Source organism: Cervus canadensis, chromosome 1 (genome assembly GCF_019320065.1).
Source record: "Cervus canadensis isolate Bull #8, Minnesota chromosome 1, ASM1932006v1, whole genome shotgun sequence".
Classification (NCBI taxonomy): Eukaryota; Metazoa; Chordata; class Mammalia; order Artiodactyla; family Cervidae; genus Cervus; species Cervus canadensis.
Genome location: NC_057386.1, coordinates 41,561,965 through 41,581,343, shown reverse-complemented (window position 1 = coordinate 41,581,343; position 19,379 = coordinate 41,561,965). Strand labels below are relative to the sequence as shown.

Sequence of the window (19,379 nt, the reverse complement as noted above, 5' to 3'; positions counted from 1 at the left end):
CACAGTAGTGTGTATAGAAACACGTTTCAGACTGTCATTGGCTGCTTTTCTTTTTACTGTCCAGTGGTGGTTTCTGTTCATTTGTAAACAGCACCCAAAAGACCTCAGGGGTTTTAAGTTTAACTGAGACATCTTAGAAATAGGACCACTGCTCAAACTACAAAACTCACATAAAATTTCATTATGTTCTAGTATTCTTAATCTATTACCATTAAATAGGCAACCAGTAAGTAACAATAACATTCTGATCCACTTTTTCTCAGGATGAAAAGAACTCATTTTGGGAGACCACTGTTTAGGAAGTGGACATAGTGTCCCTGATATCAGATTTCTGCTAACCAGGGTAAATATGAATTTCCAACAACTATTAAACATTTAAAACTAAAGATAACAAGATACTATTTCATAAACATCAAATTGACAAAAAAAAATTATGACGTTTGCTAATGCCAATTTTGGTGAAGAAGTGTACACTGTACTCTCACAGAGTACTGTCAAAGCATAAATCAGTATACACACTATGAAAAATAATGTGGCAATATCTAGTAAAGTTGAGGCTGTGGATACCCCAGAACTCAGCAATTATGCATTTAGGTAAGCCACAAGTAGACAAATGTGAAGAATATTTATTACATTACTATTTAAAATAATGAAAAACAGGAAGCCCTAAATATCCATCAATTAGGAAGTACGAAAATAAACTGATATAGTCATTTGATAAAACGCTAAGATAAGTTAAATAAAATGATAAATCTCAAATAGAATATTATATGAAGAGACTGTATTCAGTGTATCATTGCTATAAAGTTTTAAAACACACAAAACTGTCTTATATGTACCTATGTTATACCTGTACTTTCTTTTTCTTGTCAGTTACACAAGAGAGAAGTTGTATCTTTTTCTCTCCCAGAAATAAAATGTTATAAAGATCTGAAGTAATTCAGCAAAATTAAAAATGTTAAAACTAGGCAGTAGACATGGGTCTCTGTTATATTATGGTCAATAGGTTTTTGTATGTTTGAAGTTTTTAAAAAAAAAAATTGAAAAAAAAAACTGGTATTAAAGTACATGAATATGTACATAAGTCATATAAGTTTGTATTTTAAAAAATGTCTATAAAAGAATGTTTGCATTTAAAAGTTCCACATTAAGTGCCACACAGATAAAGCATCTCCCTCCTTATGGTCTTCTACCTTTCCTATGAATAAGCAAACCATTTTTATTGGAATTTAAAAATAATCTGGACTCATTTGACCTTTGTAAGAGAACTCATACATAAGAATCTGGGTCACTGTAAACACATGTAACTATTACAGAAAGGACAGCAAATGATTCAGGCTACAAGAGACTTTAAAAACAGCTAATGAAACAATTCCCAAATTAATAATTTTCAATTATTAAGTACTGCCTATGTAAAACTTCATTTGCATGTACTTCAGAGTATCACAAATGGGATTACTATAGAATTGCAATAGAACAGCAATGTTTTAATTATTAACTTCCTAAGAATTAAGCTGCTCTTCAAATTCAGATGCCAAGACTCATTTGACCTAGTAAATTTAAACTTCTCTGTGGCTTGTTGTATATTATGTTTGCAAGCTAGAAAAAAATCCAAAATGCTAATTTGTGATTTCTCAGTTTAATTTTTTGTTCCTTTGGCTGGATTCTTAGTTTTCCCACAAGGGATCAAACCCAGGCCTGGCAATGAAAGTGCGGAGTCTTTCATAACCACTAGACTACCAGGGAATTCCCTCTTAGCTTTAGTATTTTTTTAAAAAGTCTACAACACCTACATAGGTTTGTTGATCAACTAATATGACTTAACCTTTTGCCTAGATATTTTTAAAGGTCTACATTACTCTTTAAAAATCATAATTCTTATTCTAAGAAGATACAAAGTAAAAAGCATTATTCATGACCAATAATTTTATCAATTTAAATTTAAACTGACAGTTTTTAATATCCCCATGACTGAGAAATCTTACCTGTTGCTGGAAAGATACTGGCCAATTTTCTCTTGATTATTCCATAGTAGACGATGTAAAGCAAGCACATTGCCATCACTGATGAAGGAAAGACTATGATTTACTGCATCACTTGTAGGACAATCAGATGCTATATCAAGGAAAAACCTTCAAAAATGAAAAGTTATTAGAATTTCAAAAACAAGATATACTCATATCTATGTTTGAATTAAATTTATGTGAAATAACTTTGTGAAATTACTGATATTACAAATATGGAGGTTTTAGTCACACACGTGACTATCATTAAACAAAACAAGAAAATACAAGGAGAAACTTGGTTTTCCATTTGATACCTGGCTTCAGCTTCAAAGTAGGCTCTGAAGTCAGACAATAAAATTTAGATAGATGAGACTCTATAGAGAAGCCAGTATTTTACAGATAAAGAAATGGAAGCCCAGACAAGACAAAAGACCTCCCTAAAGTTATACAGCCTGTTAGGTCAAAGTCAGGATCAGAACCTTTGCTCTTTTAACTTTCTATGGGTAGTCAATCTTTCTGTGGATAGTCATAGAATGTGAATCCTATGCTGACATTCACATTCTTTTCCAGTATGATTTACAGTCCAATAATATACCTTTTAAATTCCAATCAGAAAGAAGTTAGTATGAACCATAATGAAAAATTAGAAAAGTTGTAGAAGTATAGCTTAGACTATAAGTCAAATCAATTAGATTCACACTGTATGAAAAGAATTCTTGATGTTAACTTACATTTACAGACACTTTCTTATAAGTTATCTCACTTGTTTCTCCAAAATCAACTCACAGGTAAGTACAGTATTATACCTACTTTGCCAAATCAACAACTCATGAGATAAAAAGAAGCAACTAGCTAGTTATGGGTACCGAGCAGAACTCAAGTTTTCTAAAATCACAAAACTTCCAACAGTTATCCAGTTCTCATGAACAAAATCTTATGCATTTGCTTTACTCGGTTTAAAGAGTAACTTTTTAAGTTTACACACATTTCCAAATTAAACTATCAAAAATATTCTAACATAAAAAAATTATGATTATGCACTATAATCCATTATCTGTACCAGTTTGGTTTTAGTTTTTACTGAAAGAAATCTTTTTCCTTCTACCTCTCCTCCATCTTGTGGTAAACTCAAATCCTTTATTTTAGCAGCTATGTCAAACATCTATCTTGGTTTTTAAATATAGAAATCACTACCAAATTACAAAGAATATCACTTAACTTCATTAATGTCTTTTATAGTGAAATAAGATTAACTATGCTCTTGACCTCAGAGAAAAATAACCTACACGGGAGTTCCATCTAGATCAAGTACATGGACTTAAGTGAAACTGAAAGTATCTGTTCCAAACAGAGCAACTGGCTAAGTAGTAGGCTGCTCACCTTCGTGCTGCATCAAAGTTGCTTTTCACAAAATCATTAAAAGGCCGCATATGCTCTTCTTTTGTGAAGAGGACATGATTGGCAATACTCTGAAGTATCTAAACAATAAAATAAAGTTATAAAGGATCTGATTATTTATGAAATCTACACATCTGAATAACTCTAAAAAATATTAATTTTCTCACTGATACAATTTCTGTTGGTGAGTAAAATCAGTTATTGATCATTCTGTTTCTATGCTTTCCTAAATATGAGTATAATTATATAAACACACATATATTTATACACATAAAAATAGACATTAAAAATTTAATGTCTTTTTAAAAATCATATAGTATATATTTTGTTTCCCATTTTGGAATTTCCAAAATGATTACACAGAAAACCATCTTCAGAAGACATTTGCTAAAGTATTTTCAAATGATAAGATGTTCCATCAGTATCAGCCTCATGAATTTCTTTATTACATAAAGAAATAAAAATAAAACAAAAGTATGTAAGGGAAAACCACAGGGCATTTCAAAAATTAAAAGAGAGTACCGTGAATAAAAAAACTGAAAATTTATGGAAGAGAAATTTTAAATAGTTATATTATTAAAATGATTCTTCACCTTTGACATTAACTTCAAGCCCCTTTCGATTCTAGGCGGTGGCTTTTTATCTAAAATCCCTGCTTCATATGGTGAAACAATGGCAGGATTGATAAATCTGAGAAACATGGCACTTCCTACTGCACCGATGCTGTTCTGAGGGAAACGCTGGCTAACCACCTAAAAACAAGGAGTTGAAGATTGAGTACATGGTTTGAATTAAAACAAGAAAACGGGAAGAAAGAGTTCAAAAGTCAAATTTTGTACAAAAAATCTGAATAGACTAGTCCTTGTAAACAATACATTTGTAACTTTTCCTACTCCCAAAAGATCAGTAAACAAAAATTTATCCTTAATTCTTGCCCTCTATCATTTAAAATCACAATGAAGGTCTCTAAGGGAAAAAAACATCTCATAGATGAGTTCTGTAGAAGAGATCTGAAAAAAGATCTTAATTTTATCACCACTGTTTACACTGCAGGTTTGTTGAGCAACAAAAGCAGAATAACTTTTCACACAAAAATTATCATATTTTACTAAGATTAAGAAACACGAGAATGTGGTCAACTCTTGTAAGGCAGAACTAAGTTTTCAACAGCATACCACTGAAAAATCCAATACCTAATAGTAAATACTTACATTTTGTTGTATACCAGGTACAATTGAATTTCTTGAGCAAAATGCTTGCCATATACAAAATAAAACTTAGTTTTCTTAGATTCCTATCAAGAGAAAAAACTTACTTACAAGTAACGTTACTGCCAGTTCTTTTTCTTCATCAGGATGCTTTTAATATAAGGACCTACTTATTATTTAAACCATGGAGGAATGGGAATTCTTGGGGACTTAAAAGAAAAAAGGATCCCACCAGCCTAAAAGAGAGAATCCCCATGAGTACTTCAATTTGTAATTCTGTCAAATAAAAAAAGTTAAAGATACAAGAAATGGTTGCCCACACTGAAAAATAATGTGAGCCCAACATTTCACATGGATTTATATTCTTTTTAATATCTTATGATATTCCACTTTCAAAGGAAATTAGACTGGGAAAGTGCTATGAAGCCGGCTCAGCTCCCATCTCTCCTAGCAGGTCCTGTTTTAAGTTAACGTATGAAAATTGTAATATTCTGAAATTCACTTTTTTTTTTAACAGATAACACACATATTTACTTTTAAAGAACACTCATGTAACATCTAAACCTCTACAACTATTCATGCTTAGAGTGGCTAACTGCTGCTTAAAGCAGTGCTAACGACAAGGCCACAGTACACCAACTCAATGCTCTGGGATTCTGAGGCTAAAACTGCATTTCAAAGGCTACTGCCGGGAAATGAGAAAATAGGACTTAGGTGCAGAATCTCACAGAGCTCTAGTTTTCTTCACACTGCCTAAGTAAAGTAACACTTCTTTTCATGAATTCACACGGCTCACTGAGTCCCGATTATAACTCTGGAAAAGAGTAAGAATTATTTCACTTCATTCTATTTTCTTCAGTGCTTCATGTGGTATACATTTAAAATGTATTCTTATTCACTGTGTAAAATCTCAAAATAATTTTCAATTATATTTGACAGGAAGTCAGTAAAATTAAGACTTTAGAGAATGATTTTCTAAGCTGAGAAAATCTTTGTAAGAGGTGATAGTAGGGGTGAGCTATAACTAATACATTCTCATCTTCCTGTGTACTGCATAGCTCAGGAAGCTTTCTTGGTGTTACAGTACTCTGAGTGCTATGCTACTGCAAGAAGGACGACGACCTTACACTTCGGAGGAAACTGGTGAAGGTGGTTAAATACAGCAGCCTTAGCAGACTGGCTTTAAAACCTAAATACTGTTTTATAGCTATTTTTGCTAAAATACAGTTTTAGAAACAGAATTAAGAAGAAAATTCAAGTGCTTTTACCACTGTTGTACTGTGTTTAACCTTCTGGGGAGTAGGAACAGAAAAAATAATGTTTATTTTCACACAGATAAAATTCTTCATCTAATTTCAGAATGTTCACAGACCACCAGTGCTACTGTTTCCTGTAGAACTCACAAGTTTAATCTAAAAACATAAAAAACAGATCAACGAAGCTAGAAAAGTTTTAAAGCCTTTCAGGAGTGAGCTAGCAAAAAGAAAGGGAATTAAAAACTGCTTTATATTTCATTGCAAAGGGGTTGTTTTAAAAGAATAGTTTATGTTCAGTTTAATCCATTAAAATCCTGAACTGGTTTTTAAAGAAGTGAAAGTCAAAGAGTTTGGTTTCCAAAGAACTGATTAATTATAAAATACTAACCTGCTGAAAGTGTCTAAAAAAAAAATCAATTACTCATATGCACATGGAGAACTCTTTTCAAATGCATTTTTAGAGTAGCTTATTTACTGGCTTTTTCCAGGAGAGAAAAGTTTTTAAAGTGTGGCTCACATTTATACCTGATGTTTACTCAATATTACTCAATCTCAGAATTTAACGAGTATCTGAGTGAATCATTTCCCAAAAGAAATATTGTAAAACTTATGAAAGGTACTACACCTTCACTATCTTCCACATCTTCAAAAATCATTCATGTCAGAACCCAGAGTATCCACACTACAAGAACACACCTTATTTCATGTGTCATATAATTATGTATCTCATCAATGACAATATACTTTGGGAACTAAAATCTGATAAAACAATATCTATAAAAATGCTCAACCAGTTTTATGAATTAATTAGTTAAAAAACTTCTTTTCCTTTCACCACTAATTAACATCAGTGTAATTTTACCTCATAACATATACATACTCCAACTGTTTTTATTTTTAACCTGTAAAAATCTAATTTATATCCAAAAAACTTTCAGCATAAAAGGTCAAAGTAGAGCCAGTCTGTATGCAGAAGCCAAATATCAGTCAAATGGCCCTTTTACTTTCCTCCTACTCATAAAAGGTGAACTACAGGTTACAAATAAATGTAGTCATACACTATACAATAGCAAGAGGATCACAACCCATCCATCTTTAATTGTCTAATGAGTTAGGTTAATAACTTCAAAGGAGATCTAATTATACAGTACATGTTTGAGTTTAATAAAGAGAATTATCTATGACTACACAGCTACATAATAGAAACCAGAACCTTCTCTACATATTTTAAATATTCTAATCTATGGTACATAGACCCCAAAAGAAAGTTAACTTGCTTTTAAAAAGATCATTAGATTCTGTTAAGCCAACAACTCCATAAACCAACATTTTAGATTTATAATAACTACACAGTCTTCACACTGCAGAATGTGTTCTAAAATATCCACAAGGACCTCATATCACTTGTGCTGAGAAATACATTCCAAAACTTGGTGTTACCCAGAAACATTTTTTTGAAATCTGAAAATAACACTAGTAGAAAAAAACATTTCAAGGAATAACTGTAGATAAAATCTTAATAAATAAAGCAAAGTTAGGAAGGCTAGAAAACATGCTCCAGAAACAGAGAAAGCCTGAATTTTAATTTATGTAATATACTACAAAATGGCATTAGTAAACACCAAACAAGAGTGTTAGAAACAGTAAATTAATTTCAACAGTGATGGTGTATATTATGTTAAATCCACATACGCTGAGAATTAGAAGGCTGAAGCATTAGAAAGAAATGTTTTTATTAAGCAAGATGGCCATCCAATCCAATCCATTTGCTCACAGCTGACCAAATTTATGTAACATACCCAAAAAAGAATCTCTTGAATGGACATAAAAGCATATGTCTCTAAATTTTAATTTAGTTCTGAATTTAAAACAAATTTACTGAAGATAAAGCTCAGACGAAAATGAAAGGTGAAACGAGATGAATACTATATACTAAATTTTACCTTTTAAAGTAAACTATCTATGTGACTCCTGCAGGTTTTCTTTACTTCTTTCTCTAAATTCATTTGGATTATATGAACAAAGGTAATACTAAGCCTGATAAGGATCAGTCATACTGACAGATAATGGCAAATTTAAAATGAATGCATGTTAATATTTTGGAAAAATTTCATCCGCCGGAAGAAAATAATTATGACTACCATAAATTTTCTTCCTTTTAAATTATGACAAGTTTACAGAAGCAGGTAGTACATGCATATCATGTTTGCAAATAAGGTGTTTCTCTATAAATATACACTCACTGCTTTTCTTTATTTCAAAAGTACTATATTGTCAGTGCCAATAGCTTATAAAGATTTTCTCTAAGGTAAAAGTGGTTTTGTTTCACCATAAGAATTTTTATAAGCTAAGAACAATTATCTAAATCCTGGCTGAGACTGTCCAGGTAAAAATCTAAGTAAAAAATAAAGTTTAGCTACTTTTAGTTAAGATTTAGGAAGCGACAGTTTCCTTTTATGTACTTCTAGCAATTAAGAAAAACTTTCATATCTAGGAGAAGAAATCACTCACATTACCTGCAAACAAGAAGCAAGAGTGAAGAGAGTCAGCATTTCCTAAGGCCTTGAAATTAAGTTTCTTTTGCATTCATTTATAATTTTTAAAATAACAATAATAAAATTAGACCAGGGATATCAAATGCACCAAACGCCCCCAAAATGCCTTTGGGATAAATCAAACCAAAGGAACACAGAGATGTTTCAATGTAACTTAATTCCAGGGTTAATTGAAATGAAAGCTATTTTGTGCCAGAATTAGTAGAATGATTTTACAGTGAAGGTCAAATAGGCTGAAGTGAAGATGTTCTTAACAAACAGCAAAAGATTTTTTGTTTTGCTTTGAAAGAAACAGCTAAAAAAAAGTTCTCCAAACTTACTGATTTTTTGTTTTCCTTTTTTTCTTTTACTGTAGCTTTATTCAGTAGGGAGTGGCAAGTTGCCTACAGAACAGAGATGAGCACAAACAAGTCACAGCACCAACTACATACAGCAACAAAAACAATGTTGGCTTGTACATAAAATTACACGATCAAAATGTAACACAAATGGAATCAACAAAAAATTAGAAATCAACTGAATTTTGAGGGAAAAATTTAATTTCTGGATTTTAATCTTTATTATGTCTTTAAGCCAAAGCACTAAATAAATAGCAAGAAATGTTGAGACAATCATATCTACTATTTCTGGCTATAAATCGCAGAAAATTTCTCCTCAAATGAACTGAGGATATACAATATTTACATTTCAGTTAATTCCTAGCTTTTGACAAATTTTATATAAAATTTTCATTATAAGTAGATCATAATCTAAAAATACTTCTATGTGTCTACATAATTTTTCTTGATTTATATATATTTATATATACTTCTCTGTGTATCCTTCAATTGACTTAACAGTTCTTTTTTCAATAGTTGATACTGAACTCATATTCCTACTGATTAAAAAATAAACATTAAATGGCTAAATATAATAGAAAAACACACTTTAGAGATTCTGAGTTAAAAGTCTCTCTCTTTTAAGAAAGATTACTCTTAAAATTTCACGTATTTTTGTTTGCAGGCTGCTTCCTGAAAAAGTTCTAACCAGAGGAGGTTAAAAGCTCTGCAACATTTGGGAAAAGAATGTTATCAGCTTAACTAGAAATAAGCATTAATATCAAAGTGAAGAAACTGCAGAGAAAATCATAGAATAAAACTGTAAGCCTGCTTAAAATTTTTCACAGATTTGACCATTTATCAGAATGTCTCAAACAAAAAACCATCACCAAAAAGCCTCTCAAATCCAGAGACATATTGGCTTCACCTCTCAGAGTCACTTCTAGGCCAAGGAGCTGTATTAAAATTAAAAGATGGACACATACACACAGCTATATTTGAAATGGATACCCAACAAACTATACAGCACATGGAACTCTGCTCAATGTTCTGTGGCAGCCTGGATGGAAGGGGAGTTTAAAGGAGATGGATACATGTATACGTATGGCTGAGTCCCCTCACTGTTCTTCAGAAACCATCATAACATTGTTAATTGGCTCTCTCCCAATAAAAAATTAAAAGTTAAAAAAAATTACTTTTAAAATATTTTGAAAACAAATTAGAATTCTTCAATCTACCATACAAGGCATTTTATTCTAGGAGTTCTGTGATTCAGCACCATAACTTGAGATTAAAGTTAGTTTGATTTGTACATCCATCCATCCATTCATTCATCCAAGTAGTTACTGTGCAACTAATTGCTAGATACCATTCTAACCACTGGAAGATAGCAAACAAGAAAACACAGTCCTTATCTCAACGAGCTTTGATTCAAACTTTAGACTAAAAGCACTAGTAACCCAATTTATCCCAGTTTTATACACTTTGTGTTTTCAATCATGGTATACAACCATCAATTATAGCCTTAAAATTTTTCTGTAAACTACTTCTGTTTGGAGAAGATTTGCCAGGAAAACATGACATTTGTTTAGAATTATATTTAGCTCTTTCTCAGAATTCTCTCACCACAACTTAGGAGAATATTCACTCTGGGAATACTTTCTCATTATTCCAAAACTATCAGGATGAAAGTGGAAGTAAACACATGAAAAAATGTCTCAGTTGTAAATCTAACACATGGCCATTCCGATATAACCTTAACCCAGACCACTAAGTAAGGAGGCATATAAAATGAAAGAGCTAGGTAAAGCATGATTCTAAAAAGGTTTAACAGTCAAAAATACTAACTCCAGTAAAAAGACCTAAAGCTCAGAGAAATTTATTAGCTAGCAATGTACTCACATAGCTTTCAAATTTTCCCTAGCAGGTCCCAAAGCAGGAGACATATTTACTAGAGGGAAAAAAAACAATGGACTACTATCCCTCCCAGCAGAACATAAAAGTACAAAGGTACCATTATGTTACTGCCAAAGTCAAAAGGGCAAAGAAAAGCCAGAAGATGGAAGATGAATAAAAATAAAAGAGCAAACTAAAGGAAAAACTACATTTGCAAGGAGACTCAATGAAAGAATATCTTGAGATCTGTTTATTTTTCTTTTTTAATTAGCAAATGTAAAATTTCTCATTATCAGTCACTTATTAAAAAACAAACCCTTATTTATAAATAACATAGCATATCTATCCTCTATAGTACTGTACATTCCAATAATAAGTTTATCCAACAGTTCCAAAAAATGTACTAACATTTAAATAATATTCTTAAGAATAATAATTGTATGTGAAATTTCAATATAATGATTCGCGTCTGTTGTAATATGGGATACTGTATTATGGAATGTTTTAAAAAGCACAACACATAGGGTTAATAAGCCACAAATTATCACCTGGGTTTATTTTCTGCATTATTTTTACTACCTCCTTCCGTTCCTAACTATGAAAGTTGGCAACAATCTTGTTTACTTGGGTGGGAGGAACTGGGTAATTTATTCCTTCACTAAATATTTCCTAAGTACTTACTAAGTGACAAACACTTAGTTCTTTTTCCTTTTCCAAGGTTGCTAATGATACAAAATTTTTTCTCTTAGGGAGACAACTACATGAAGAATTTCCACTAAAATTTACTAGACCATATATGTAACCAGGTGGTCAGTACTCAATCACTTTTAACCAACTAAAGTCAAAGCCACTGCCACTTTAGAAATTCGTTTGCTCTCTGAAAAGTTATTATTAGGCCAACCAAGAAGTTGGTCCAGACTATTTTTAACATGTGCTTACCATTTCTTGTCTGCCCAGTTTTATGAATAGAAGAAGGACTGAACTGGACTTAAAGAGAAACCTGAATAATACCCAAACATAAGATGTTATTTACTGAATTAGATTTCATACTATAAACTACCCTCTGGTCTTGGCTTTAACTACCTGCAAAACAAATATGGGGCTCTCCTAAGCTTCCTCATGCTATTTTGAAAAAGGCAGGAAAAGTCATGATAAATTAAATTAAGAGAGTTTTAATGCTAAGTACACTTTTCATCATCTATGAATATGATGAAACATTTTTTTATAGATACAGCAGATACATCTTTATAAATAGCAATGGGGGAAAAATTCACACAGAGCAGCCTGAAACAGGTTTTTAAAATGATGATTTCACTGATCTTGCTAATGTCTCCAAGCAACTGAAGCCCTGTGCTAAAAACAAATGGCTGGGGATAACTCTGCAAAGAAAAAGGCACTAAAGGCATGGGTTTTGGTAAATGCATAAATTCTTTCTCCTACACCTGACCTTGTCCCAAACTCCAGACCCATTAATTTTCTTCCAGAATCACAGTTTTAACAGGCTAATGTGGATTTGCACTAATCTCTCTTGGAGTGATTAAACCATTTCTGAAGCTGCATATGCCAATCAAAAACATCATGGAAGCCATAATAGAACACAGGTGTAATTTCCTCAGCAGGTAGGGGATGACTGTAAACATCTGAACTCAGAAGCATTACTTGCAGTTCTAGTGTTGGAAAGTCTAATAATTGGATGTGAATGATGATGCAATATAAGTAGCATTCTATATAAAATAAACATCAGCCTGTCCTGGGGAAACCTGACACAAACCCAATAGAGTTTAATTTAAGAGAAGAAATTAACTAAAGAAATTAATTTAAGAGAAGAAATCAAAATCAGAGATTAAGCATTTCACAAAACAAAAAGCAAGGGAAGAGACTGACCTCGTATGTGAAAGACCCCATGAGTAATCCAGGTAAAAGATAAAATCAGCAACAAAAACTGTGTAACATGTCTAACTTCAATCACATCTACTATACCCAGTAGATAGGTGCATTTTAAACTTGTTCTCAATGCAAGGAAAACATATTATTTTTAAAGTACCCCATTAAACTACTTTGTATTTTTAAAGCCAATTTAAACAATTCTTAATGTATTCTTCATCCAAACTGATTCAGTATTATCAATCACCCACTATCAGCAGCTGGTTTAGCAGCTAAACCCCTCTTTGGTAAAGCATTCTTTTAAATGTAGCTGTGGATTAATAATGGTAATCTCTAACCTTAAGCATACCTGGTACAAACAGTGGCACACACTTCGTAGTTGAGGGGGAAATTCGGAGGAGGAACTGATGATGGCATGGAAGAACTTCTCAGTCATTTGAAGGAGGTTCCGCTGGTTTTCCTCAAGGCTCTCTGACTGTTCTAACCTACCAAGAGAAAAAAAAAAGCAAAACCAGTTAAAAGCAAACAAACTAACAGACATACTCTTCAAAAAAGACTCCTTAAAGAGATATTCAGCGAAACGCAATGTTGAGATTTTTCTGGAATCCTGATTTCAACAAACCTATTATTTAAAAAAAAAAAAAAAAGGCAATTTTGAGAACTGTGTATAAAAACTCTTATTGTTGTTTAGCTACTAAGTTATGTCCTAATCTTTGCAACTCCATGGACTGTAGCCTGCCAGGCTCCTCTGTCCAAGAGATTTTTCAGGCAAGAATACCAGAGTGAATTGCCATTTCCTCTTCCAGGGGAACTTCCCCACCAAGGGATCAAACCCATGTCTCTTGCATCTCCTGCACTGGCGTGGATTCTTTACCACTATGTCACCTGGGAAGCCCAATTATCCTCCTATATTTTCACAAATTTAATACATGATTTTTAATTAAAAAATTTTTTTTGTCCATCTAGTAGGAGAGGGCATCTCACATTTTAAATTTTATTTCCCATGACTTCAGTAAAGTTGACATGCTTTCAATATTTTGGGACCATTCAGGCCCTATTTTGAACCTCCTTTCATATCCAGCCTGATATCTCTAACTTCTAGGTATTTCTCCTGTCTGTACCTAAAACTTAGTTTGCTCAAAATTAGCTGATTTTTTCCTTCTACTTATACGTCTTATTCTGAGTTCCCCATGTTGTCAATGGTACCATTACTGCTTCAATCACGTCATTCAGGAACTGCTGATGTCATTATTGTCTGCAGTAGTCCATTATTCCCCACATCCAATTAGCGTTGCTAATTCTTCTGTAAGACTTTTTTTTTAAGGTAATTTGTTTATTATTATTTATTTAAGGTAATTTATTTAGAAAAGGCAGAGGAACCAGAGATCAAATTGCAAACATCTGTTGGATCATCGAAAAAGCAAGAGAGTTCCAAGAAAACGTCTATTTCTGCTTTATTAACTATGCTAAAGCCTTTGACTGTGTGGACAACAACAAACTCTGGAAAATTCTTAAAGAGATGGGAATACCAAACCACCTGATCTGCCTCTTGAGAACTCTGTGTGCAGGTCAGGAAGCAACAGTTAGAACTGGACATGGAATAACAGACTGGTTCCAAATAGGGAAAGGGGTACGTAAAGGCTGTATATTGTCACCCTGCTTATTTAACTTATGTGCAGAGTACATCCTGAGAAATGCTGGGCTGGAGGAAGCACAAGCTGGAATCCAGACTGCCGGGAGAAATATCAATAACCTCAGATATGCAGATGACACCAGCCTTATGGCAGGAAGTGAAGAAGAACTAAAGAGCCTCTTGATGAAGTGAAAGAGGAGAGTAAAAAAGTTGGCTTAAAACTCAACATTCAGAAAACTAAGATCATGGCATCTGGTCCCATCACTTCATGGCAAATAGATGGGGAGACAGTGGAAACAGTGACAGACTTTATCTATTTGGGCTCCAAAATCACTGCAGATGGTGACTGCAGCCATGAAATTAAAAGATGCTTACTCCTTGGAAGAAAAGTTATGACCAACCTAGACAGCATATTAAAAAGCAGAGACATTACTTTGCCAACAAAGGTCCATCTAGTCAAAGCTATGGTTTTTCCAATAGTCACGTAGTCACGTATAGATGTGAAGAGTTGGACTGTAAAGAAAGCTGAGCACCAAAGAACTGATGCTTTTGAATTGTGGTGTTGGAGAAGACTCTTGAGAGTCCCTTGGGCTGCAAGGAGATCAACCAGTCCATCCTAAAGGAAATCAGTCCTGAATATTCATTGGAAGGACTGATGCTGAAGCTAAAACTCCAATACTTTGGCCACCTGATGCGAAGAACTGACTCATTTGAAAAGACCCTGATGCTGGGAAAGATTGAAGGCAGGAGAAGGGGACAACAGAGGATGAGATGGCTGGATGGCATGACTGACTCAATGGACATGAGTTTGAGTAAACTCTGGGAGTTGGTGATGGACAGTGAGGACTGGAGTGCTGGCATCCAAGGGGTTGCAAAGAGTCAGACACAACTGAGTGACTGAGCTGAATTTATTTATTTATTTGGCCGCCCTATGCAGCATGTGAGATCTTAGTTCCCTCACCCCAAACTCACGCCCCCTGCAGTGGAAGCATGGAGTTACCACTGCACTGCCAGGGAAGTCCCTCTTCTATATGATTCTAAAGTCTTGGGGCTGTGATTAAAGGCAGATGTTCAGAAGGCAGACTTACTACGTTTAAATTTCAGCTCTACCACTTACTGACCTTGATCAAGGTACTTAATCTCTCTGAGGCGCAACTTTTTTCATCAATTAGACAGGAATAATTATAATGCCTATTTCATGAGGTTTAAATTGGGAAGATTCATGATAGCTCAGTTGGTAAAGAATCCACCTGCAATGCAGGAGACCCCAGTTAAGATTCCTGGGTTGGGAGATCCGTTGGAGAAGGGATAGGCTACCCACTCCAGTATTCATGGGCTTCCTTGGTGGCTCAGCTGGTAAAGAATCCACCTGCGATGCAGGAGACCTGGGTTCAGTCCCTGGGTTGGGAAGATCTCCTGGAGAAGGCAAAGGCTACCCACCCCAGTATTCTGGCCTGGAGAATTCCACAGACTCTATAGTCCATGGGGTCACAAACAGTCAGACACAATTGAGTGACTTTCACTTGCCCTGAAGGAGGGCATGGCAACCTACTCCAGTCTTCTTGCCTGGAGAATCCCCATGAACAGAAGAGCCTGGTGGGCTACGGGCAGTGGGGTCGCAGAGCCGGACACGACTGAGCAACCAAGCACAGCACCACAGCAGAGCAGATGTCACCCGGCGGCTGTCGGTCCACACACCTTTACTAGAGCTGCCCAAAGGGTGTCATCTGCTCGCTTCACAACACATTCCCTGTGCAAGTCAGTACTTACCTACTTGTTATATGCCTTATCTCCCCTACAAAACTATAAGCTCCTTGAAGGATGTATTCATCTTTGTCCTCTTAAAAACTAGCAAGGCACCTTAGCAAAACAATCACTGAGTAAACGCTTGCTGTCAATCTCTTAACTAGTAATGTCTCATTTATACTAGTTTACGTATTACACAAAAGTTTGGGAGACTGAAATCACCACTCCAGATCCCCTGCAGCTCACCATGTAGTGCGGCATACGGATACAGTAAGAGTTTGGAAATGAATGTAGACTATGGGCAGGAAAGATTTCATGGACCAGGTGAGTTCTAGAGGAGGGAGAGCATTTGCACAGGCAAAAAGAAGTAAGGGCAGTTCAGAAAGTGGAAGGCAGGGCAAGCACTCAATTCAATCCAATAAACATTCACCACACATCTACTATTTGCCATCTTAAGGCCACATGCTGAGGATTCAACAGTAAATGGCCTTTGAGTTTCTCAAAGAGGGGAAAGACAAGTACACACCAAGTAACAAGTACAATTATTCGACGATATGAAAGACAAAAGTAGCAAACCAGAGAGAGACATGATTAATTCACATGGCAAAGGTTGCCAGGAAGCCAGAGGAAGAAAATGAATTTGGGATACATGAGAACTAAAAAGAGATTGCTCTAAATATGGCAACTTTTATGCAGGGAAATCACTTAAGAAGCTACAACAATAAGTAGAATCTGAAATATGGAGGGCATAGGAGCTTTGTAGTATGAAAGAAAAAATTCATAATTTATTAACAGGGCCAGAAGAGATTCTTAGAAACTTTGACATTCTTGTCTAGTTCTTGTCTTTGTGGGAACTTTGTCTTAATGAAAAAAAAAACAGCATACCAGCAGCAGGTACGCTTCAGACCCTTTCAAATGTTCCTCTAAAAGATCTAAGCCCTCCTACTTCTCACATGCCAATGATAACTCATTGGCTATTCCATTAATTCTGATCTATAATGAAGCTTCGTATTCAATTATTTAAGTGTTTGGGTGTATAAAAAAATTTCCCTCTGATTTTCAATCAGTTTTTTTTTTATCCTATTGGTTTCCTGTTTTTAATTTCATTGATTTCTAACCTAATTTTTATTTCTTTCCTTCTGCTTGCTTTAGGTTTATACTGAACTTTCTCTAGTTTTTTAAGGTGAAAGTTTAGGCCATTCATTTTAGGTCTTCATTTTCTAATATATGCATTTAATGCTCTAAATATTACATTTCACTACCTTCCACACATTCTGATAAGATGTACTTTCATTTAAGTTTTTCTTTCTCTTTACATTTCAGTTTTCAAAATTTCTATTGACATATCTTTAAGCTCACTAATTCTTTTCTCAGTTGTGTTCAATCTACTGATAAAGCCCATCTGAAGGCATTTTTCCTTTCTATTATAATGTTCTTGATTTCTAGCATTTCCTTTCGACTCTTAGAGTTTCCATCTCTCTATTCAAATCACCTACCTGTTCTTGCATGTTATCCACTTTTTTCTGTTAGAGCCCTTAACATATTAATTATAGTGATTCTAAATTCCTAATCTGCTAATCCCAAAATCTGTTACATCTGAATCTAGTTCTTATGCTTGGGAACTAGACTTTGTCTCTCCAGACTATGATTTTTATTGCTTTTTAGTAGGCTTTGTAATTTTTTGTTAAAAGATCCAAGACATATTGGGTAGCAGGAGCAGAGATAAAGAGGTCTTTAGTGGAAGGTTCTATGTTAATCTGGCTAGGACTTGGGTTGTGTTTTATGTTTCATGTTTGCTGTAGGTGTTGATTTCTTCCAGTGTCCTTAGTTTTATCTCCTAATTGCCTGGGTTTCCTTAGGAATTTCTTCTTAGAGTGTCTGTTTTGCAGCTTTCTATTGTAACCCACTATTAATACTTTGGAGTCCTATTGATGTAGCAGTGAGGTCCTGGGGAGGGGAAGCAGTCTACAATCTTATGCTTATATCTCCATTATTTTCTTGGGCCAGAGTCACTGGGCTGTGACCTTCAGAAGAATTTCTTAGCTATTTTTCTCCTCTTATGTGAGTCAGGAAGGCTAGAGGAGGCTGGAGTTGGGTAGCTACCCATCCTACAGGTCAGATTAGGCTCTCGCAGTTTCCCTCAAAGGCAGGCCTTTGTAAGAGAGAACAGAACACTATGGGCATATTCCAAAATGGTTACTTTTCTCCCTTCCCTTCCCAGAGCACAAAGGGACTTTTCTCCCATCTTCAGCATGAGACTCTGGAAGAGTTTCTAGAGATCAAACTCACAAAGTGTGCGTGCCTCAGACAGAGGGCGCCCTAGAGTTTTCATTCTTAAACTAATCCACACTCAACCTCAAGCAATTTGTCAGTTACAGTCTAAGCATTCCTATGTTACTGACTCCAGCAGTAGTTTCTCACTGTAAGATGGGATTCTCTGAATTTGGCTGTCACTCTAGTGTTTTCCCTTTATTGGAGGCGGGGCGGGGGTTGCCCTTCAATTCTCTGATGAATCTATGACGATTTGCTGATTTTCTGTTTTCAACTTTTTCTTGTTGTGAACATAGGAGTGTCAACTTCTAAGCTCTCCACATGTCAGAAAAACATCAGTTTGATTTTTAAGTAACCTGAATATAGGAAGTTTGTAATCTAGTTCTCTTCTCTGTACCAAAGCATTTACCTAGTACAGGAGATTTCTTTCAGGCAGTTAGTTCACTAAGTAATTTTTTACCTTTTAGAAAGTAAAATTGCTTAAAGGTAACAAAATACAAGAGGACATTAAAAGAACATTGCTTCAAAGATTTAAACTACAACTACTGAAATATTTCAACAATAACTGGTTAATTTAGGTGCCAGAGCGAATTAGTTACTATAGCTGACACTTCAGCAGAGGCAAAGCCCAAAACACCAACTGATACAAAGTTGCCAAATAAAACTATTTAGGAAGAGAAACCATCAAGAAGCTCTCAACCTGAAAATAAAAAATAAAGCAATTTTTAGGGTCCTAGCTGAAAGACAAGAGATGTGGCTTAGAAAAACCAAGCATAACATCACAGTCTAAAATTTCATTCAACAAATATTTATGAAATGTCAACTATAAGCCAGATACATTAAATACTCACAAAATGACATAAAGATATAAGAAATGTAAAAGAGCCAACAGTCCAGGGGAAGATAAATTCATAAAACACATCATCACAACTCAATGTTACAATGATGGTGCCGAACATGAAAGAGAGATTGTTTCTTTGTTCATGTGTAGTCTGTGTATATGGGTGGCACTTGGGGACAGGTAGAAAGCTTCACAGAGATGGTAGTTTTTAAAATGCACCTTGCATTACCCCTTGGCCTCTTTCCCTTCTCCCAGGTCACTCCTCATTACAGGAGGAATGGTGAGATGGATTTAAAAAAAAAAGAGTCAAGTGTGCTCAGTTCAGTGCCATCCACTCCATTCTAATTTTGTCTGCCTACAGAAGAGAT

The 19,379-nt window shown here is 34.6% G+C and overlaps 1 protein-coding gene across 4 annotated transcripts in view; it reads right to left on the bottom strand.

Annotated features, from left to right (window-relative positions):
- Window positions 1–19,379, bottom strand: part of NF1 (neurofibromin 1) — a 239,987-nt gene that overhangs the window by 98,369 nt on the left and 122,239 nt on the right. For 3 of the 4 annotated variants that reach the window (XM_043480302.1, XM_043480281.1, XM_043480273.1), the window contains exons 30-34: window positions 12,870–13,005; window positions 8,744–8,806; window positions 3,998–4,156; window positions 3,387–3,484; window positions 1,986–2,132 (exon numbers count right to left, since the gene is read on the bottom strand). In XM_043480302.1, the coding sequence (XP_043336237.1) occupies window positions 1,986–2,132; window positions 3,387–3,484; window positions 3,998–4,156; window positions 8,744–8,806; window positions 12,870–13,005 (603 nt within the window). The remainder of the gene's footprint in view (window positions 1–1,985; window positions 2,133–3,386; window positions 3,485–3,997; window positions 4,157–8,743; window positions 8,807–12,869; window positions 13,006–19,379) is intronic. The other variant, XM_043480292.1, reaches the window with a different exon arrangement.